Source organism: Megascapheus bottae, chromosome 12 (assembly GCF_031878675.1).
Source record: "Megascapheus bottae isolate mThoBot1 chromosome 12, mThoBot2.hap1, whole genome shotgun sequence".
NCBI classification, from domain to species: domain Eukaryota; kingdom Metazoa; phylum Chordata; class Mammalia; order Rodentia; family Geomyidae; genus Megascapheus; species Megascapheus bottae.
In genome coordinates this window covers 36,216,628-36,240,622 of record NC_143520.1, presented here as the reverse complement: position 1 = coordinate 36,240,622, position 23,995 = coordinate 36,216,628, and the positions used below count along the sequence as shown (strand labels likewise).

Here is a 23,995-nt window from a genome sequence, read left to right as displayed (position 1 = left end):
GGCGTAAAGGTTTGAGAAGTATTCCTTCATTATACTCTGGAACTTGGTAATTTCTGTTGTAATTTCGTCTGTGATTTTGTTTATTTTGATATGCTCTCTTCTTTTTTTGATAAGATTTGCTAAGGGTTTGTCAATTTTGTTAATTCTTTCAAAGAACCAACTCTTTGTTTTGTTGATTCTTTCTATAGTTTTTTGGAAATTCCAAATCATTTAATTCTGCTTTGCTTTTAATAATTTGCTTCCTTCTACTGGGATTAGCATTGGTTTGTTGCTCTTTTTCCAGGAGCTTAAGGTGACACATTACCTTGTTGGTTTGTGATTTTTCTAACTTGTTGTTATAGATCTATAAATTTTCCTCTGAGTACTGCCTTTGCTGTGTCCCAAAGGAGCTGGTATTTTGTGTGCTCCTTATTGTTAAATTTCATAAACTGTTGGATTTCTTTTCTGATCTCTTCGATGAACCATTGGTGATTCAACAATGTGTTGTTCAATCTTAATGAATTACAGTGTTTTCATTTGTGGAGATTTGTGTTCAGTTCCAATTTGATGCCTTTGTGGTCTGAGAATGTGCATGGAATAATTTCAGTGTTTCTGAATCTGTCCAGGTTTGTTTTATGGCCTAAGATGTGGTCTATTTTGGAAAATGTTCCATGTGCTGCTGAAAAAAACTTGTATTGTGTTGTTGCTGGGTGGAATATTCTACAGATGTCTGTTAGACCTAGTTGATCTATATAGTTGTTCAATTCTAAGGTTTCTCTGTTGAGTTTTTGCCTTGTTGATCTGTCCATAGTGAGAGTGGTGTGTTAAAGTCACCAACAATTACTGTGTTTCGATCTATGTATGGTTTCAGTGAAAGTAAATTTTGCTTGATGTAGTTCGGATTCCGGAATTGGGTGTGTAGTTATTTAGGATCGTTATGTCTTCCTGGAGCTGACATTTTCCTTTAACATTTTCAATGCATGTGCGTGTGTGTTTGTTTGAGTGTGTGTGTATGTCTGTCTCTCTGTCTGCCTGTCTGTCTGTCTATGTTTATATGTTTGTGTGTGTGTATGTATGTGTGTATGTGTGTTACTGACTTTGAAATCAACACCTTGAGCGAGGTAGGTAGATGATCTACCATTGATCCATACTATCCCTTTTTAGTTTTAGTTACTTTTCCGACAGGGTCTTGAACTTTTGCCTAATGTCATTTTCAGACAAGGAGTCTTCTACCTCACCACTAATGAATTTTCACTTCATGATCTCTACATGATCCACTGCATGTGGTGAAAAAACAAGATATTTCCTCAAACATACATTTAGCCTTAAGATCTTCTTTTTATGTTACCTTTGCATAGAAATATAATTCAGTGTATGACTTACTAATCAGACTATATACTAATAAATGTTGCTTTGGGCTCGCTTAAGGGTTCCCAAAGAATGAAAGCAGAAAACCTGGCTTTCTATGACAGCCAAAGGCAGTGATTTAATACTATTCACTAAAAGGTTCTGTTCTACAGGGGATTTAATTGCCATTTTCTATTACAACCAGGTCAACTTTCTAAAGCATGAAAGCCTGCATAACATCACTGCCTCTTTCCCCAGGCCTTTAGTTGTTATATATTTAGTTACTTTGAATGTTTGATTTGCAGTTATTTTCATATGTTCTTCTGAACTAGAGATCTATCTTCATGAATGCCATTACTTCACCCATCTCTTCTTTAATTAGTTTAGATGGAAAGTTGAGGTATATTACCAAAGGGAAACTTACACATATGAATATTCTGTTTAGGTAAATTTGAATAGCAAAGAATAATGTATGGTCTTAGCCGGGAGTTTGGCCCAGTGTTTGAGTGCTTGCCTAGTGTGCACGAAGATCTGGGTTAGAATCATCAGTGCCACATACACAGAAAAGGCCGGAAGCGCTGCTGTGGCTCAAGTCGTAGAGCTCTAGCATTGAGAAAACCTAAGGGTAGTGCTCAGGCCCTGAATTCAAGTCTCAAGACTGGAGAAAAAAAGGAATGATGTAGGGTCAACATTACATGATTTCCCTTGTTTCATGAGATTTAGAATTATAAAGATGTCTTTACAAATAATTAAACACTGGGTGTTAAATACAGGGCATTTTAATGAAATATAGGCTATTTAATCAAAGTGTCTTTTAGACTTGAGCATTAATTCTAGCATAGAGAATGATTTAGCCAAAACCTTGCAGAAAACACCAGGTTCCCCATAAAAGGTCAAGAGACATCTGGCCTACTGAACATACGAAGTTCCTCAAAATCATATTGCACATATATGGACAGAAATCTATGCTCCTTGTAGGTTTCCTGAAGCACTAGACTATATTAATAGTTCCTGTAAATGTTCTAATGGTCCAAGAGAGAAAATAAGTTTTCACGATGAGTTCATTTAAAATCCGCTCTAAAGATTCATATCCACAGAAAAGTATATATAAATCCAAAACATGTGTTGAATATTTTAAATATCAGTCAAGAATATTTAAAACATTACTAGATAGCTTGTTATATTTGTAATTATTGTAATAATCAATGGAAATAATTAGGATATTCCAAGTAGCATTATGTATTTCAATTTTGTTGCATTTGTCTAAGTGCCACACCTTCTGGTGAATTATTCTAGCACTTAGAATAAACTAAATAAAATTCTCAGGTAGTTTTATAGAATCATGTGTACTTGAAGTCAAATGTATGTATTTGCATGAACAGCGAATAATGCTAAGTTGCAGAGGAGTAGGAATTCAGGTATGAGATGGTTAATAAATTTTAACTTACAGAATTTTATTGGTTCACCAAATACAGTACATATAGTTTTGAGTTTTCACGTTTATTCATTTATTTGAAATAAGAATGGGAACGGGGGAAAAGAAGATAATTGGAAGGGAGTAGGGACATGAAAATAGGTACCAAAACATGAGAAAGTATATCAATGCAGCTGTAACCCCACTATACATTACACGGACAATCAAAACAAGGAAAGTAAATGAAAAATTTGGTACTGAATGTTGTTCCTTCCTCTCTTGTATTATCTTTTGTGTTTTTCCTTTCTTCAATTCTTTATTGTTTTACTACATAATTCTTTAGACTTAACATTTGTATTTTAAATAAAATGCTACCACAATTTTCATCTTTGTTAAATTCAGACTCCTAATAAAAATATGTTTGTTATGCAACTAAGATTATTTTTTGAGATACCACATCACTAATAATTTAGTGCGGAGTAGAACAAAACTTTCTGAGACAATCTGCTTTCAGAAGAATTGCTACAAAACTAGAAAAATAAGAAAATTAGAAATAAGTCCTTGTTTCACATTGCTTAATACTTATCATCATGATGCCATGGGAATCTGGGTATCACTGCTTTACAACTTTATTGGAGTAAAACGTGTCTTTGATTCTGAGTATTCACTTGTTTATTACTTGGGAATATCATGCCTCCGTGATATATGAATTTACTATTTCTTCTATTTTCTATTAGGAAAATTTTTCTAATAGGAAAATTTAAGTAATTTTGGCCGGAAGCATAGTGTAGTGGTAGAGGGCTCACTTACATGTACAAAGCCCTGAGTTCTATTTCCTTGTACCACATACTCAGAAATAGCCAAACGTGGCATTGTGGCTCAAATGGCAGAAAAGTAGCATTGTGCAAAAAGTGACGAAGGACAATGCCCAGCCCCTGAGTTCAAGCCCCAGGACTGGCAAAAAAAAAAAAATAAATAAATTAAATTAAAAAAATACAGACAACAGCAACAACAACAAAAACATAAATAATTTGAAGTAAGAAATATGTTTAATTTATTAAATATCCATGTACTTCTTTTCTATTGGATATTACCAGATTGAATGAGTTATCACTTGCAACTCATTTGGTTTATATCTAGAAAACCCTATGCTTATTTATTCAGTTTCTATTGGTATCCCATCTAATTAGTTTGAAGGTGATATTAGAACAGCAATCCCAGAGGACTCTAATTTTATAGCAAATGTTACTTTAAGGAGAGGAAATTTGCACCTCCACCAGGAGAACTGTTTATCTAACAGCTGAATCAGAAATTTGTTGTCACAATGTGAATATTTCTAATGAACACTAATCAGGCTTCTCCTGCTGCCAGAAATAAGAAATTACATAGTTCACAGAGAGTGTGCAGGGAAGAAGAGGCTGACACAAATTACAGTAATCCTAAACTTTACTTTGGATGCATTTAATAAAAGCACCCTATTTTAACAAAATATATGTCAAATTATATCAGTTGTACTCATAAATGAGTACAATTCTAATCTCAGACCACTGAAGACATGGTAAATAAGCATATGAGTTCACAGATGGCCTGGGTTGCACAGTAAGATACTGTCTTTGTTTTTGTTTTTAAGGTACAATTGTAACTTAATGATAAATTGCTTATCTAGCACACCAATAGCATTTAAAATATGGACTCAAATATTTTATGTGATCACATATACAAACTCAAAACATAGTGTGTATATATAGATATACACACTATACATATATATATATATACACACATATATGTAGCCATTTTCCTACTAAAGGATTTTTGGTGTAAGTTATTTTTTTATTAGTATCAGTAAACAATGGAAACTTTCACTCATGTATCATTGTGCATGGTTAAAAATTAAAGCATGGATCCAGAAATGGTATTACAGCATGTACAGAATGGGAAGGCTAAACATCTTTTTCTTCTTTTTCACTGGGTTTATACAAATTATTTTTCAACAAAAATCCACTGATATATAAAGAGATGAGGTGAGTGAATAATTCCTTCTCCAAGAAATTACAGATATCAAGCTATTTATTGTTCCTAGTAAAATGTCTTTGTTATTTAGGAATTTTTCTTAAGGGTTTCTAAAGGCTCAGCTTTGGCTACTGGGTAGATTTTTAAAATTTTATTTAATGTATAGAGGGCTTACAGTTATATTTGCTGGATGAAGATGCATTATTTATCACATGTTTATACACCTTCTCATGTTTTTGTTCCCACTTCCCACCCCCATCCCCCTTCAACACTCTTTCTTCAGGAACTTTTCCATGGTAGACAAAAACTAAAATTTTCACTCTTCTTGGGTGCTCCAGTGTGCTTTGTCTTAGTACATAGCCTTTAAGATGGCTGCTTACATAACTGTTTCTGAGGGTTCACTTTCAGCTCTGTAGTGAAAAGCACTATATATTTTATCTCTTTCAATCATAGGTGTCTTGATAAATATTTATAGAAGTAATAGATCACTGAAAGAGAAACCTAAAGGAACAAAATAGGAAATTGGCTTCTTTGTAAAAGTATTTTCCTTCAGATATAAAATGGTTGAAATGTTAATGGATATAGGACAGTAGATTGAATTTCAAAATAATCCCCCATTTGATGTTGTTTTATCTAGGATGCCTGCCCATGATGACACATTTAGAAACACCCAAAAATGATTTAGCTAAAGTTTCTATACAAATATTCTGCTTAATCTATGTCTATTTATTTTGGAAAATGAAAGTGCATTGCAAAACAAACTCATTGTATATAGATTCCAAAGAAAACATGCACCACATACATGTATATATGTATGTATGTATGTATGTATATTCCCATTCTACTTTTTAATTCATGTCTTTAAGGTATCTGTTGGCTACAGCAGCTACAAAAAACATTTTGAATAGCTCTCTTTAGTGACAGACTGCTGGTGGAATTACTTGAAATGCCGCCTAAGTAAGATGTGCTTTACTTTAAATTGGATTACAAAATTTAAATGTCTAATAGATATTAGACATTTGGGCTGGTGGCTTTGTTGGCTTCTATACATATACGTTTCTAGTTTTGCAATTTTTAATACCTAGCTATTCCTCAGTGATCCTTAACAAATTATACAGAAGCAAGTACAATTTAATAATCTAGTACAAATAAAGAAGACAAATATTACAAATATACACATTATTTTCTACATTAAGGAAAAGGCAGTTATTCCTGTTCAAGATGTAATGAAAAAAATATTTGAATTAATTGATAGCTTTAAAGGCATAGCAATTGCACTGGTTTAGAGAGATGCTTCATTATAAACTACAGCCATATTGCAAAAACAGCCTGAAAATTCTTATCTTTTTAAACCTAAAGTTCTAGGAAATATTCAGGATAAAATGGTTTCATAAAAAGCAAAAGTTTTAGAGCCAGAACTCAGAAGTCAGAATCTCCTAAACTTGTAACAAAGATGTGAAATTAGGAATGTCTTCTCTTTTATGTTTCATCTCTATACCAGCAGTCTGAAAAGACAAGGTTTAGAAGCAAATAATCTCCAAATGTATTTTTCTCTAGACATTTTTTGTAAAAAATATAAGATATGCAAATTAATATTTTAAAAAATTCAATGGTTCCCAAGTGTCAAAGAAAATTTCAATTTGAGAGAAGAATAATTGGTCCACAGATCCTCAGCAAATATTTTACCATAGGTAGGACTGTAGAATAATGACATTTTTCTTTTTCCAAAGTGGCTTTGTACAAAGTGAAAAAGTAATTGGAAAAATATGATCATTTGTCTGTACACTTGTAAAAATGGACACAATACATGATGAAAGGGAGTTATTGAGAGATACAAGACTTCCTACAGCAAGGCAAAATCAAAATAAGAAGAGAAAAAAAATCTCAACCTGGAGGCTTTTCTGAAAATACTGTTCCATTGTTTTTACTGAGACTTCATAGTACTTTTTTAGTAAGCCTTTCTATGTCCAAATGAGAAAGAGATGTTTTGTAGAATAAAAGTTTTGATGTTGGCATATATCACACTAGTCTAAAACTTGTTCATACTAATCATATCAATATGCATCATCAAACATACTAGTTTTTCTTTATCATTTAAAGAAAAGCACCAGGCTTCTCTAGCTATTGTCATTTTTCAATATTTATCTGACTAATAATGACTTTTCTGGGACTTTATTGTAACCTGTGCCACCAGCTGTTTATTTTCATTCAATCGAAATGTGCCTGGGGATTCAAATATTTTTTTTTGCAATGGAATAGATTATATGGAAATATAACTAGGATTAGTTGTCTTGGGACTTCATGTGATATTAAAAAAATGCTACCACACATAAATTATGTGTCCAAAACAGGAACCTATTCCCAAAAGTATTCCAATAGTAGACAAAAGCACATCTTCACATATTTTTAAAGTAAAAAATAAAACTATGAACAAGAAAATTGTTTTTTGTGAGATGGCCTATATCACAGAATGCTAATAAGGCAACATCCCCTGTCAAATAAGATTGAAGAGGGACAAGACTTATAGAAGCAGTGTATCAACAGCCAACACACATGGAAAGATGGAATAACAAATTACTTCAGAAAGCAAAGTTACGATCAAAGGTCAAGTGGAAGATTACTTGTATTGTCTTTTATGGCATCAAACTCTGCATTCATTCATCAATACAATAATCAGATCCTCTGTACTTGAAAAGTTCAGCCTAGCTCAAAGTATTGGCCTGAATATTTTATAGTGACTGCATTTTTATTGTATTTTATTGTTGGGACGATGGGTTACTGTTACCATTGTCAGGCAGTGGGCACGTTATTTCTTGAACACTGATATTCCTTCCCATGTTTTTCTCCCACTTTCCCTCTCCCATACCTCCCAATTTTCTTGCTTTTTCCCTTCCCTTTGCTATTTGAAATAAACAATTTTAACATATATGCAATATACCAGGTATCAAAATCAGATAAAGTAACAGCATCAAATAAACCATAAGGGGAAAGTTGAGATTTCATTTTTATGAAGGTGATTTATGCACAGATCCTGAGCAAACCTTTACCTGCACAAGTTTGGTTGGATTCATCCTCATTGGTGCCGCAGTCATTAGCTCCATCACAAAGCCATCTTTTGGGGATGCAGCGATTATTCTGGCATTTAAACTGGTCATCGGGACAGCTGTGATTGACTGGGAGGGAAGAAGATAGTTTTATTATTGCAAATTGTGTGAACATAAAATTTTTGAATTTAAATAAAACTCTTGCAAGTAATTTATAGTATAACAAATTACATTGTTTCTATCATCAGATGGACCCTAATTTAGACAATAAAACCAGAAGAGATAGAGATAAAAAGTTACGTAGAAAGAAGAACATATAAAATTGATTGAGAGAAGTTAGGCACAGAGAAACATTTCTGTAAGCCCAGCTGCCCAGAAAGCAAGATCTGGAGAATCAATGAGGTCAGCCTGTGAAGAGTGCTTAGCAAAACACCATATACTAACATATTGTCACTTGGTTGAGAGGAGAAGTAGCATTGTGGTCCAGTTCAAAACTGGACAAAAATATGTGACCTTGCCTGGGTGGTGGCTCACACCTGCAGTCATAACTGCTTAGGAGGCTGAGATCTGAAGATCAAGTTTCAAAGCCAGCCCAGGTACAAAAAAAAACCTTAGATTATTATGTACAATTAATCACTAGATTAATCACTAGATTAATTGTGGGGCTTGGCTCAAGGTAAGGCAGTAGAACAAAAGTTAAAAGGATTAAATGCTAAGCACTGGTGGTTCAGGTTTGTATCCTAACAATTCAGAAGGCTGAGATCTGAGGATGGTAGTTTGAACTTAGCCATGGTTTCTTATGAAACTCTATGAGGGTCTCACTGCTCATTAACCAACAAAAAGATTAAATTGGAGTTGTACTCAAGTAGTAGAGTGCGAGCCTTGAGCAAAAAACCTATGAGACAATGCCCAAATTCAAAATTCAAGCTCTAGTACTGACATACACACAAATAAACCAACCGATAAATAAATAAAATTACAATAATAGTAATAATAATACAAGAGGCTAGTGGTGTGGCTCAAATGGTAGAGACTGGGAGCATGAAGGCTTGACTTTGAGCACCACTGCACATATGATATATGATAATAATAGGAAGATAGATAATAGAGTAGATACACATGCAAAAGAGATCACCACTTTGTATGAAAATGTCATTAATAATTGAAAGAAAAACTTTTACAAACAATCTCCGAGGTCAAATATAAAGGTCAAGAAAAAAATGTATTCAACACATGCCACTACTCACACACTGTATGTTTCACCTCTCAAAACCATTGAGCTTGTGACTTCTTTCTAGTGTTATCTCTCAAATATTTTGACTACTTACCATTTCAAAAGATGATTTTACAAATTTCTCAAAGTGCTTTCCATCCAAATATATGAGAAATTTCTTTAAGCCTGTTGAAAACACGAAACTATTCCTATTCCAGTGAATGGGGCTTACTGGAAGCTAAGAAGGGAATATGGGTACCCATATGAGTATTCTAAGACCCTAAGTCAGCAAACCTATATCGTGACATCTTCCCAAATTAGTCTATTTTTTTTTAAACTTCATCAAATTATGTTGCCAAAGAGCAGTGGAATGGATTGTGATTTTTCTGCATAAAGATTTAACCTTGAGGGTAGTTAAGTTGATTTTTCATTATTTTAAATTCAGTGATTTAAAGCAGGCCCTTGTGTAACCTTAACAGTGTGTTGGCACAGTCATAAATGAGAAAAGAAGAATTTAAAGCTAACTGAAATAATGTATATGAAGGATGGGTAGAAAAGAAAATGCCCTTTAAATCTATGCAAGCAGGCCATGTGTAGTCTAATGTTCTTTTTAAAAAAAGAATTATGGGCCTGGGAGTGTGGCCTAATGGTAGAGTGCCTGCCTACCATGAACAAAGCCCTGGGTTTGACTCCTCAGCTTCATATACACCGAAAAAGCTGGAAGTGGCGCTGTGACTCAAGTGGTAGAGCTCTAGCCTTGAGAATGCTGAAGGACAGTGCTCAGGTCCTGAGTTCAAGCCCCAGGACTTGCAAAAAAATACTTTCTATTCTCATCAAGAATATTTTAAATCTTTCACAAAATATTTTGATCACCCACACACTGAGAGACTGGGGAAAGCAGTTTAATATTCCCTCGAGCACGTACAGCAATGCACTGGATCCTCATCACTTCTGTCTAAGCAATCGTCGTCACCATCACATTTCCACCGAGCTTGGATACAATGTCTGTTTTTGCAGCGAAACTCTCCAGCTTTGCATACATGTGGGAAAACTTCTCCAGGATTAACTATAGTTGAAAACAAAAGGAAAGAATATGGTATATAAATGCTTCTATTTTGGGGGAGGATTTTATGATTAACTATTTTTTATTTTTTCTCTAATTTTATCTGTATTGAAAACGTGATGAGAGGGAGGTTATTGTTATATAAGTAAGGTAATGAGTTTATTTGTTTTTAAACACTGTTACCCCACCCCTCGCTTTTCCCATTCCCTGTTTCATGCCCCATCTAATTGTAAAGTTGTTTTCAAATTTTGTAGTATATATACATAGGTTAAGTGAATTTTATGGGTTCTTAGGTTTAACAATATTTGTTGAACTCTGCTAGGCTTCTTCTACTGATTGAATATCTTCCAGATTCATTTTGGGCTATCATTTTTTTTAAAGTCTGAATAATAACTCATGATGTACATATATATAAGTCCAGGGGGCACATAATTTCAAAGCTGAAATTACAGAAAGGTAAAGAGATAGAAAAAGAGATGTAGGTCAAAGGAAATAAAGTTATAAATGCATAGGATAAATAATATAAACATATAATATAAAACAAAACACTGCAATATAACTATATTTCATATACTGAATTTTTAAATTTAATTTATATTAACTTATCACATAAACAGAAAAGCACCAAAGAAAAATCATGAGTATATCAATTAATAAAGATATATAATTATGTTAATTTTTCATATTGTAGTAACCTGTTCACTGCATATATCAAATTTTCCATTAAATATTATTTCATGTTGCACACTTAAGTACATTGAAAAGAATAATAAAATTCTCTGATTAAATTATCTGCCATTAAGATATATAAAATGGACATGATAGTTAAGAAGCGATTTCAAAAATATTAATTAAAGCTTAATAAAATGAAGGTAGTTTAGAAATTGTTATAAAACAAAACATAAGGGATTTAAGGATTTAGCTCAGTGGAAGAGAGCTTGCTTGGAAAGTACAGAGCCCTGAGTTCCATTCTCACCTCCTTAAAAATATTTTTTTCTTTTTTTTTTTGAAAATATTTTATATAGACATATACATATATAAGAAAACCATATATGGTCAAATTATATAAAATAATTAAGAAAAATTGTGCTGGCAGACATCTCCAGAAATAAGATTTTTTAAAAGTTATTTTTGACAGTAATTATTGTACTGAGACCTATATTTAAGAAAATTATTAAAATTACAGTGATCATGAAATATCATTTTATATTTTGTCTGTAGTTTTGCTTTTAAAACATATTAATATCTTTTACCTTACTTTTATCTGAAGGAGTTGTATGAATGAGTTGCCAATCAACATACTAGTATATGTATACAATGCTTTGCTTTAAAAGAGATTCTTTTTATTATCTCAATTCATCACTATAACCTCAGGTGTTAAACAAAATTTTACTTCCTGCATCTTAGAGATAAGTAAACTTAGAATTAATAATAAGACACTGCAACAGAGAGTGCTCAAGTGCATATGAAAGGTATTCATTGTAACACATCTAACTCTAAAGATCACACCAATATATCCCTTATGGTCCTTTCCATGGAACCCCTTAATTTATTTTCTAAAGTGTAGTAAAGAGTGGAAGAAGGAATCAGCTATGTCTGAACCAGTAAGGAATGGAGAGAGAAACAGAAAGAGAGAGAGGGAGACAGACAGACAGACAGACAGACAGACAGAGACAGAGAGACAGAGACAGAGAGACAGAGACAGAGACAGACAGAGACAAAGACAGAGAGGCAGAGAGATCATGAGAGAGTACATACACAAAAGCAGGTGAGTGAGCTCTCTTATAATACTAGATTAATATGTGGTCATATACTGAAAGTTCCTATATCATTTCACTTCAACATTTGTCTGACTAAATGCGTACAGCACTCAGATGTTGGAACAAATCCCTAAATTGCTTTCAGTATGTTCACAAGTACAGTAATTACAAAGTTGTCTTTAAGTTGTACCTTGAGATATGAATTTCAAACCTGATGTTTAACTTCTAATTTTATTCCCAGGATTACTCCTGGTAAAAATACTAAAACACAATCTCACCTTCTGCAACTAACACAATAATACATAAACCTTTCATTTAACCAAGTTCAGAAACAAAGCAGTGTAAATCATGCCTTGCCTGACCTAGAACAGCCTGCTTGCACATATCTCTGTGACTCCTGCTGTTAGAGTAATGAAATTAGATGCTGACTAAGCTCACTTGCCAATATATAAGAATAGGAAAAACTTATTAAAGATTTATTTACTTTTCCTCAGTAAAACCTTGCAGACTTCTTGCATGGATTAATGTCTAGTCCATAACAATCTAAAGGAATAATTACTATTAATTATTTTTCTATACTTAAAGCTTGCATCATCTCCAATGTGAACCTCAGTTTAGCAAATCAAATCAATTTATGGATCTAACCTATGTGTACAAAATTTTCACATGAATAAACAAGTGCCTGTGCTTCTCATTCTGTTTCTCTTTTCAAACCCAGCGCAGTCATCTATGCTAAACTCATGTCTGGCTCCTCCTTCATTTTGTTTGTCAATTATAGTCAAAACAGCATTCGTCCAAGTATAACAGAGAAGAAAAATTTCTCCTTGCCTCTTCTTTTCTAACATTAAAATATATTTGTTTGTTTTATATTGAGAGTTGTGAATTTGATCCTGCCTTTGTATTAAGCATGGAGATGTAAGGACCAGAAGGGAAACTTGAAAATGTGTCTTTCTTCATGTCTTTGCTCAGTTTTGGTTTCACGAGAAGATCCTATGAAAATTTTTTGTTTGTTTTTTTGTTTGTTTGTTTTGAGGTCACAACAACATGGCACTTTCATTAGGTGGAGTGGTCTTTTGAGCACTAACATTAAGCAGTGCACCACCTTCTGTGGCTTTCTATCCACATAGTACTATAAATATTCATGTGAGCAGAACTTTTAAACTTTGTTTTACTGCCTGAAACATTTTACTACACATTAGATTTCATATATCCTAGAACATGGGCTTGTCACAGCTGAGCAGATAAATGGCTCAGAGTTGTGGAACACTGTTTGAGACAGGAATATATCTGGGGCATCAGAATATGATAAAGGTCACAGAGTTCCACTGACACACAATTTTACTCTGCTATCTTTGGGATAACCAGTCTTTGGCTATGTTCAAGTTGTTCTGTTGTGAGTAAAACACATTAAAAAGTGAGGTGTTTTTTTTTTTTTTCCTTCAGACAGCTAAGAAAGTATTTAGGCATTATTATTTCATTCCTCCACATTGAAATAATACTGCTAGTGTTCATATAAATTTATATATACATGCTGTCCTTCTTTAAACCTTAATTTCCTTCTTTGGGATCATTTTTGTCACTTAAAAAATCTAGTGTGTGAAAGTTGTTCTTAATGTACTATATTATTTCTCGTCTCTTTTCTTGTCCCTTGGTTATCTCGTATTGCTACAGTAACTTACCTTGTTATCTCATTTACTGTATATATGTTTATTTCAAATAGGATAGGGAAGAGGGAAACAAGATGAGGGGAGAGGGTGGGGGACAAAAATGGGGAGAAAAACATGAGAAGGGGTAGCAATGATAGTTAAGTAATGTGCCTTCTATCTGGTGAATATAATGTAACCATTCTATTAATTACAATAAAACAGAAAAAAATCTAGTGTGTGGTTTTCTTTAAAAAGGTATCAAAGAAAGATAAAAATTCACTTAGTATTTACTCAAATAGTTTTACAGAGGATTTTCTGAGATAGTAAATCCCAATTTAACATGCTGTGCCAGATACCCACTCTAGTTTTGAAAGGTTTTGATTGTGACATACAGGATTCACAATAATAGTCCAATATACTTATATTCTTCAGTCTTTTCAAACACGGCATTATAATTCATCTCAATCAACATTGGAGCATTCCAACATTTTCAAACTGAGTGCATGCTTTCCTGGCACAGTCTTAAGTGGAAAGCTTATTAGGAAAATATATTTCTTGGTTTTTCATCCAACTTGACCATCTGTTCATAGGTTTTGTTCATTTGATGTCAAACCCATGAGCACTGAATCCAGGAAGTTCCTGTCTAATTGTAGCAATGTCTCTCCTTCTTTTGCTTGTTAGACTTGGATTACATTAATCCAGTTGACTCCATACACATATTAATAGTCTAGTTTGCACAAATTCAGAAGCCCTGAGGGATCACCACTAAGAAAAGGTCAATGCCACACTGATACTAGTTTGTACAATACTGTACATCTAAGAATTCCATTTGTTACACTCTACCACTGAAATTTTCTCATCTGGAAACTTCAATCTTAAATCATTCTACTATTGAATAGAAACAACTAAAATACTTTAAAGCACTATGTGTTACTTTGCAAAACATGATTTATTATGCTGCTTTTCCTGATAAGTTTTTTTCTCTCAATATGTCTCAAAGAAACCTAGCAAATTGTATACCTTATTAAAAGCAGAGAGGAATTTTTAATGGACAATTCAAGGTCTAACTCTGAAATAAGAGCTCTCACATTGGTCATATGACATTTTTCAATAAATATATACAACTTGCTATTCTTTCCCCTTTTATATATTAAAATAATCTTATCTGTAAATTATATATATGAGAAAGTGAACAATTTTTTTAGAAAAATTTCCTCTGGGGCCTAGTGGTTAAAGTGCTTGCCTAGCATGCATGAAGACCCGGGTTCGATTCCTCGGTACCACATACATAGAAAAAAAGCCAGAAGTGGTGCTGAGACTCAAGTGGTAGAGCTCTAGCCTTGAGAAAGTCCAAGGACAGTGCCCAGGCCCTGAGCTTAAGCCCAGGACTGGCAAAAAAAAAATTCCTCTGATTTCTACCATGTATATAATCATGTTCACAAACAAGGCAATCTCCTTAAATCAGCTCTGTAGCCAGCATTCTGCATAATATTTTCTTACAAGTTAAATGATCTATTTTTTATTTACCCCAAGACATCTAGTGATACTCTGGGTTATTTAAAAATAAAAACTCCTCATCTTTCTGTTGTTTTCTTCCCCTGCAGTAAGCCTGTCAATCTGAATCATTCCAAGTGCTACCAGAGTGCACGCTCAGCTAGAGTTCTTGTTAAGTTATTTGTGTTTTTGGCTTCCAAGAAACTATAGAGCATGTTTTGTTTCCATTTTGTTTGGCAGTTAGGGCAAGAAGTAAACTAAATAAGGCAGAGTGCTTGATCAAAGGCCAGAGAGGAAAGAAAGAGAGGCTGGTAGTCAATGTTGGAGTGAAACAATATTGAAAATCCATCCATGGCTTTGGAAAAAGCAAAATGTCAATTGCCAAGGAATTTGTTACATAAGTCCTTTGTTATTATAAGATGTAAATATAGCTTGACACTATAACAAAAGTATAAAACATAATTAATCAATTATACAACTTTTAAACGTGAAATAAATACCTAGAGAATAAACAACACAGGTAAACAGTAAAGTCATATTTCATGTTAAAGATTTTATCAGTTAAAGAGTTTAACTGTACAAGGACAGAAGAATCAGTTACATTTGGACTGATGGTATGTAAAACATGGCTTTGCAGTGTCTAATCAGACCAGAAGTATAGTTTACTTCTACTATATTTCCATATTCTAATGAAAATGACTAGACCTTTAGGTCTAGATTCTCGAGTCTTTCATTGCATACCATAAGTGCTGAGAAGAAAACAACTCTTGAAATCACAATAGACACGTTACTGATTCTAAGCCAATCTCTTCTTTTCCTAATGCCCAAGAAAGTTTATGAAAACAGTTCATGTAAATTAGAATAATACATTGCAGCTATGATAAAATTATTGGTAATATCTTGCTTTTTGAAATATTTTGTAATAATTTGTTTTGTATTTTTTCTGCTTATCTCATCCATTGTGTGTGTGTGTGTGTGTGTGTGTGTGTGTGTGTGTGTATTTTTTGGGGGGACTGTGAAATATTGCTCAATTTTTCTTGCTCAGAACTGGTAGTCTAACCAGTTTAGCCAAATGACTAATTCTGGCTTGTTCCAGATTATATTTATTTTCCCACTTATCTTAGTTACTGATGTTATTTTTACAATATTTGTTTTCTGATATTACATTTTCTACATTCCTTTATAATGCTGTTTATCAGTCTCATAGTATCTTTTCTGTATACTACTATAGATATGATAAATCACAAAATTTTTCCTTTCCTTTCCTTCCTTTCTTGCTTTCTTTTTGTATTGTCATGGGGCTTTTACTCTGGCCTGGGTGCTGTCCCATAGCTCTTCAGCTCAATGCTAGATCTCTACTACTTGATCCACAGAGTCATTTCTGCTTTTCTGGTGAACTTTCATTCCCTGTCTTTGAGCTGTGATCCTCAGATCTCAGCCTCCTGAGTAGCTAGCTAGGATTTACAGGCATGAGCCACAGGCACCTGGCTAACCCATAAATTTTTAGTGGAATACCAGAATGAAAAAAAAAATAGGAAATAAAATTAGAAAATAAATGATCCACATAATTGTGATCCATTTAATTAAATTAAGGAACTAATTTGCTATTTTCTAGCTTAAACTGTCAGTTAGTATTAGCATCTGATTAATATATGCTCCTGTTAATTTCCCATGAGGACAAAGGACACAATTGAAAATTTGATGGTATCAACAATGCACACATATTTTTTTTCATGACCAATACTCCTAAATTCAAAAATGAATTCAGAATCCCCTCTGGTGGAAATGAATTAGTCCATCCACCTTTGGGCATGAAAACAGGTCCCTCACACTTGTGATATGGATACAATACCTGTAGTTCCTGAAAGGGGAAATAAAATTACAACTTTTAAAAGATTCTAGTCTACCTCCACTTTTGGAGAAAGATTAGGTGTGGAGAAACAGTAGAAAGAGACCCGGTGAATTCCAGACAAAGAGAATGTGGGCTTATTCCACCTGTGCTAGCAAAGATCCCATGCAAATGCTGGGAAATACTGTTAAATGTTAGAAATTAGAAAAATTAGTTATTAAATCTATGCATTAACCATAACAGTTGTTATAAAATCTAGACATAAAGATTGGCAGAATTTAAGCTGCATAACTAAATACATGATTAGAATTTCCCTGTTGGTAAGCCATTGTTCATATAGGTATCTTGGGTAAGTAATAACAAAGTAATAATGAAAGAATAATAAACTAGAGTAATGAAAGAAAAACAATCACATGGTGACCAAGAGAAAAATGTATCTAAGAAAATTACTCTCCTCACAGATCATTTTATAAGCAATCACAAAAATACATAGCTGTAGAATTAAATCCTTTTTAAGATAAACCTTTAAATATTAAAAATACAACTAGTGAAAGCTTGGTCTAGAACTAAAACATTGAAAAAATATTGTAAGCAACATAGGAAAAATTATGCATGCACACACATATACACTTTCATAGTGCTAGTGATCAAAGAGCCTCACATACATGCAAGAATTGTACTACACAGCTTTGTCTTCAGCCCACCAAAATATTTTATGAAGAATTGAATAATTCAAAACCATATCCTAGAATATAAATTATCAATTATAAGAAAGTTTGAGACTGAGAAATTTTATCAAAGTTTTGTTGTGTATAATTGGAATTTAAAATAATAGTAATAGCATTTGGAATGATTGACATGCTATAAATGCTTGAGAAAGAATACAGAGATAGAATGAAACATAAAGGAACTGAAAATTCCTATGAAGAAACAGACAACTATTTATAACCATAAATCATAAGTAACATAAGCACCATAAATAATATGAGAAGGTAAATTTTCTAAAGAGAATTACATGAAGATATGTTTGTGCTTATATTAAAAAATAGTATGATACAAAATAAACTGTAGTGCAACTTTAACTACAGCTCAGAAAGAGAAGTACAATGGAGTTCAGGGGCCTAGTTGTAGAACACTTGCATAGCAAAAATGAGGCCCTGGAGTCAAGTCAATTACCACCCTCCCCTCAAAAAAATAATAAAGTAAATTAAAGAATTCTGTCAGCAACATGACATTATTTATTTACTGAATCACATAGTGTTCATTGATTTTTAATACATTTGAAATTAAATCATACTGTTAGTTTTTCTTTGTCAGTCCTACAAGCAAATAGAATGGACTATACCACAGCCTTTCTTGCATTTCCAGAGTCTAAGACTTGTCAACCTCTGTATTCATATGAGCAAATCCCTTATGCATGAATCTCCATATGTCCCTGTCCACAAGCACAAATACCACACTCATCTGTGTGTGAATTTATATATCTACATAATACATATATACTAATACAGGCACATATATGTGTGTAATGTGTGCACATTACACATATATGTGTATATGTGTGTGCACATATATTTATGTACATGTATACACACATGACACACCCATACACATGTATCCTATTGTTTCCTACTGGTTCTATCTCTGAAGATTCCTGACTTACACACAGACCAAGATTAAATCATCTGGAAAATTTTATATACTACTCAATACATGAATAATATTGTTTTTGGTATTGTACTTAAGGGACACAATTTTGTTCTAGAAATTGCAAAAGAGTCACATTGGAATAATAAGATCTAATAAACCAAAGAATATCTGCAAAAGTTAATAAAAATGTCTTTAATTCAGGTTAATCAATCTACTTAATTTGCTACTTTGATAAAGTCTATAAATTCCTTAGAAATCTCATTTCTTTTCTCTCCTTGCTCTTTACCACTGCAGAAAACTGGCTCTGGTAAATCAAGACTAGTGATTTAAGGCCTCAATTTTACACTATATATAAATATATATATATATATGCACGCATATACACACATATATAAATGTACATACACATATGTAGATAGATAGATAGATAGATAGATAGATAGATAGATAGATAGATAGACAGACAGATAGATATAGCAACTATGCCTCCAGGTGTAATGGCTATTAGTGAGCAATATTTGTGAAAAACTGTCTTCTGCTGCTTATGCTATTTAAATTTTCACTTATCTGTATGCAGTATGCCAAGATATCCTAAAACCTTCATTCTTATTATTCTTCCATATATTGGAAATTTATTCAGTTAAAAATCACTTAAATATTATTGAATAGAAATCCACTGATTTCATCTTTATCTAATTTTAATTATGAGTCACATAAGCAATGAATATAATGAGAAAAGACATTTACATGTGCACGTGGTTCCATTTTCATCTAGACGTTGGTTATCAGCACAAGCACATACTCGACCTGCTGGGATAGCTAGGCAAAGTGTACTGCAGCCCCCATTGTTGACACGGCACATATTATCACCTGAAAGAAGAGAGAAGCCAATTCATCAAATAATTCTAATAATCTGATGCCACCAAAGTTTCCCAGCTCAGGTTTTCACTCTTCTACCCACCCTGCCCTTATTTTTCTTAACTAGAGGGTTTCTATTGAGGTCAGGCTTTCCTCACCCTCCCAAATGCTAGTATTAAAAGAACGTATCCTCACACTGGGTTTCAGATTTACGTTCTTTCTAGAAGATAAAGAAAAGCATAAATATTCACACATATAATATTTGGGAATGTAGCCATGAAAGTACATCATACCTTGGTATATAAGAGAAATCTGTATGTAAGATTAAGAAAGAAGTTTGTGCATATATATGCACCATGGTACCAGGAAAGAGAGGAGAAAACACAAAAACGTTTTTATCACAGACAGTCCCTCAGATCAGTCACAGTTCATTCAAGTCTGAATTATTGGGAAAAGCAAGTCTTGGACCATGGGATGTGGTTTTGGATTCCCAGGGAATGGAACATGAATAAGGACTGAGATGGGAATATTCTTCCCTTTGGATAGAGTACACTAATATGTCAGTGGTTGAAGACTCTGAGTCAATCAACTTTAAACAGGAGCTGCTTCGCTACTATCAAGAGAAAGCATATCACCCAGGTCAAAAGCACTATCCTAGAGGACCTAAAGAGAAAAGGCACTGATGAGACATACAGCAGACTTCAATGAAGTCATCATAAGAAGAAATTCATAAAGGTGTCATTTCTGAACATACTTGAGTTACCACAGGAAATTCTCACATAAAGACAAATGAATGTATGAAGAGCCTGGAGATTTTAACTTTTGTGCAATTATATAATAAATATAAAAGATACAAATAAGGATAACTAAAATTTAGACAATCACATTTTCATGGCATTTATTTCTACTGGTTGAAGAGATTATAAAGAAAATGTATGTACTTGGCCATATTTATGTCAACCCCCCAAAAATCTACAACATGTGCAATCCATTTGACAGGGTAATTGTCATTTGATTTATGTTGAATAGATACAATTTTTATTTTATCAAAAATATTTTAGTCAAATAGCAAATATAAAGAAATTTAAGTACATATAACTGTAAAATAAGAATGATATAATAGTTAAAATTATATTGAGATTAAGTTGGAAGTAATTAAAGATGAACAAGTTTTATACTATGGGCCTATGGGCTTAGGTTGTTACATAGAGAATAAAGAATTAGAAAAACTGTCTAAAATGGTGTTGTATACATTAAATATTTTCATAGATTATATCCACAACCCACCAATCAGATGAAATGTCCTAAAATATATGATCATTTCTCTTTGATTATTTTGAAAAGGAAATCTAATATGCTTGTTTATTTAAAAAAATTAAAGAGCATTTGAGAGCTGTGGCAACTAATAATTCAAGTTATGGCCTTAATTGCTAAGGTCAGAGAGTAATAAAGCTCATATAAGGAATTTGAATAGGGCAGGCAGAATATTTTAAGCAGCTTTCATTTCATGACTATGGGATAAAAGTAACACTCTATAGGAAATGAATTTTTCTTATACTGTGCAACATAGAATTTTATACTCGATATTTTGGTTCTAAAGTTTGAAAATTACTACTAAATATTTAATCATATATGAAGAAATAAGGCATTAATAAATGAGAAAGTATAGAATCAAATACGTTAAGAGAATGTTTTGTTATGGAAAGCATGCTAATTATCACATCCTTCAATTTGGTGGTATGATTCTTACTTACATCCTCAATAAATATGACATTTATTTAGATGTAAGTTGTTAGTATTCAACTTTTTTTAATATATTGCTTTTGGGTGAATACTTCATATTAACAGGAATCATGTGTTGTCATGAGGGAAAACTAAAGTCTGTATTCATGTGATTAATCACGTATTTCTCACCAAAAGTGCTTTGATCTTTCCTTATTTTACAGTACCCCCAAATATTTTTGAATTTCATCACGTAACACATTTGATATTGAGCTCATATGAGGGCATTTTTGGAGATTGTAATATATTAATAAGTATTTCATACAAAAAGTCTCATCCATGACTAGATGACTACATTTCAAATGCAAGGAAAAATATCCAAAAATAATAATGACGAGTCTTATTTGTAGCCACTTTATGGAATGTATAAACTTAAACTCAGAGTGTATTGTTTTATGGATGCTTAGTTTAATGAAATTTTGATAATAGAATTTAAGCTATATTTTATTTCACTCACATGTTGAATTATAAGCAACATAAAATTCTTGTCAAATTAAGTATAGGTAGGTATTTTTATTAATTTCCTTCTAAAATTTAGAAATAAGAGTAATCTGAGTAAAATTCATGCTCTTGAACTCTATTTTTAATAAAATGAAGTTACATCAATGCAGTAAAGAAATTGTGGAAGAAACCACAAATTCTAATTCTAGATTAAGAGACTTTGGAAGCAAACATTTGATGATTGGCAGAGGATAGGCAGAGGAAAAGTGGGAGAAAAGCTTGGAAAGGGATATCAATGTTCCAGAAGTAATGTACCCACTACCTGACAAATGTAGCTGTAACCCCTTTATGTATCACCCTGACAATAAAATAAAAATTAAAAGTAAATTGAAGTATAAAAGGAAATCCCATACACAAATCTAGTTTAAGAGAGTGGAGTGTTCGAGATGCAAATTTCAGGTTTTCTTCCTATTCTTGCTTTTTCCAGTATTAGAATTATTTTCTTCCTGTGTCTTACATATATTATGTGTGCTAAATATTGCTTGAATTAATGAATGAGTTAACTGATGAATATTTTAGTCAACAATTTGAATGACAGAAACCATTATTTGGACAACAGACATAGTACTAGTTCTGAACTGTTACAATTCAGCTTTGAAAGATGAAGGACATTTTTAATTCTACACATGTATAAAATATATGAATTCCAAGGAAATTATTTAAAAGCAATTTTATAACTTCCACTGACAAAAAATAATGTTTTTTTCAAAATCTATATTAATATTTTGATGTCTATATACTTTAGAAATTTAACTTTTTAAACTACTGGATTGTGAACTCAAGATCTATCATTTGACTAGCATTCATTGTACCACTTACCATCCTTTTCTGCCTTTGTTAGTTTTAATTAGGCTTTTGTACCCAGTTACCCTTTCTGTGTGGCTAGAATGAGTTTCATGACACCCACAGAGCTTTTTATTGGTTGAGATAGGTTCTCACAATCTTTCCTTTGTTTTCACAGTTAGGTTTTTTTTTAAATTATAGAATAAGTCAATTTTAATCTTATTTAAATTAAAATAGCAGTGAGCCAGGTGGTTAGAGTTATATAAATAAGATTATGGGGAAATTTGTTTTTAAACAATGTTACTGCATTCTTCATCTTCTCCTGTTTACCACTCCTTTCTCATCTCTATTTCCTGAGTAGAATTACAAGTGTAAATATCATCCCCAGATATAATTAAATGAGGACAATAGAGTTTATTTCTAAGGTCAAATCAGATGAAGTAGAATAAAATCCCATTGCTTCAGTACTACTTTTATCATGCATTTAATCTGGAACAATTTTAGGAGAATTGATTATGAATGGTGCCAGCCAATCCGTAAAAAGAATTAAAAGCTTCTTACCTTTCATTTTCAGAATTATAAGCTCACTGAGATGTGTGTACATTTGACGTTTATTGAGGCTAAAAATTTAAAAGAGAAATGTTTTGTTTGCTCTCTTGTTACAAAACTCGTCTTACTGAACCTATCAAAAATAGGTAATAATCACATTATACATGAAATAATGTTCTACTGCTTAATATCTAGTGTAATAAAACCTTAACTATCTGTATCCTGAATTCTGGTCATATTTATAATGTAAGAATAAAAAAAAAATTAAAAAGAATAAAAAAAAATTATAACTGACACTGCAACAAGGAAAAGGTGTATTCCAGTTGGGTGTGCTGGCACATGCCTATAATCAGTACTCAGAAAGAGGAAGATCTTGATTTGGTTGCCAGCAGGGTTTATATACAGAATCATTGTTTCAAAAGAAGGAAACTCTAAAACAAAATATGTTCCTTTACTTCCAGTTAGAACTGAAATAATCATAAAAGTAGTAAACATAAAATCATCCACACAAAGTAATCACTGAAAATACATTTGTCCTGACAGACCCAAATCAAAAATGAATTTCTTGCTTGACTAACTGTGCTTTCTGAAGGCAACATCTGTCCAGTTTTAGGCTTCTCCCATTTGTAGAAGAAATCAGTACTACCTGTCTTCACTGTCTCTTGTGAGTTTTAAATATGAATGCTTAGCTCACTTCCTGATAGTTTTAACAGTTACAATTAATTATTAGTTAATACTATTTGACATAAATAACCTGGTACTTTCAAATAGGTATAGGTCAGGTATTCTTAAAGTTTTAGTTTTGATTATTTCATTCTCTAATGCAGGGGGAAATTAAGGTTTGCTTCTGAATCTAGAGATGGAAAATATAAAAGTGGCATTTTACATAATTCTTTTCTTATAATTTATAAGGAATTTCAAGGAAAGGTTACATAAATTATTCTAGGATATCTAATGTTAATAAAGAAAGCTTATGAATTTTATTGATAAAGAGAGAATTTTATGAAAATCCCTGAAAATTAAAGCCTAAAATCATTTTCTAATTCTAAG

At 32.5% G+C, this 23,995-nt stretch overlaps 1 protein-coding gene and 1 long non-coding RNA gene across 2 annotated transcripts in view; one reads left to right on the top strand and one right to left on the bottom strand.

The window, feature by feature from the left end:
- The window catches only part of Lrp1b (LDL receptor related protein 1B), a 1,652,823-nt gene that overhangs the window by 620,025 nt on the left and 1,008,803 nt on the right, over positions 1-23,995 (bottom strand). The window contains exons 15-17 of the mRNA XM_090342868.1: positions 19,220-19,342; positions 9,936-10,076; positions 7,801-7,926 (exon numbers count right to left, since the gene is read on the bottom strand). Of these exons, the coding sequence (XP_090198994.1) occupies positions 7,801-7,926; positions 9,936-10,076; positions 19,220-19,342 (390 nt within the window). The remainder of the gene's footprint in view (positions 1-7,800; positions 7,927-9,935; positions 10,077-19,219; positions 19,343-23,995) is intronic.
- LOC150056422 (uncharacterized) overlaps positions 1-23,995 on the top strand; it is a 131,484-nt gene that overhangs the window by 35,471 nt on the left and 72,018 nt on the right. The window lies entirely within an intron of this gene.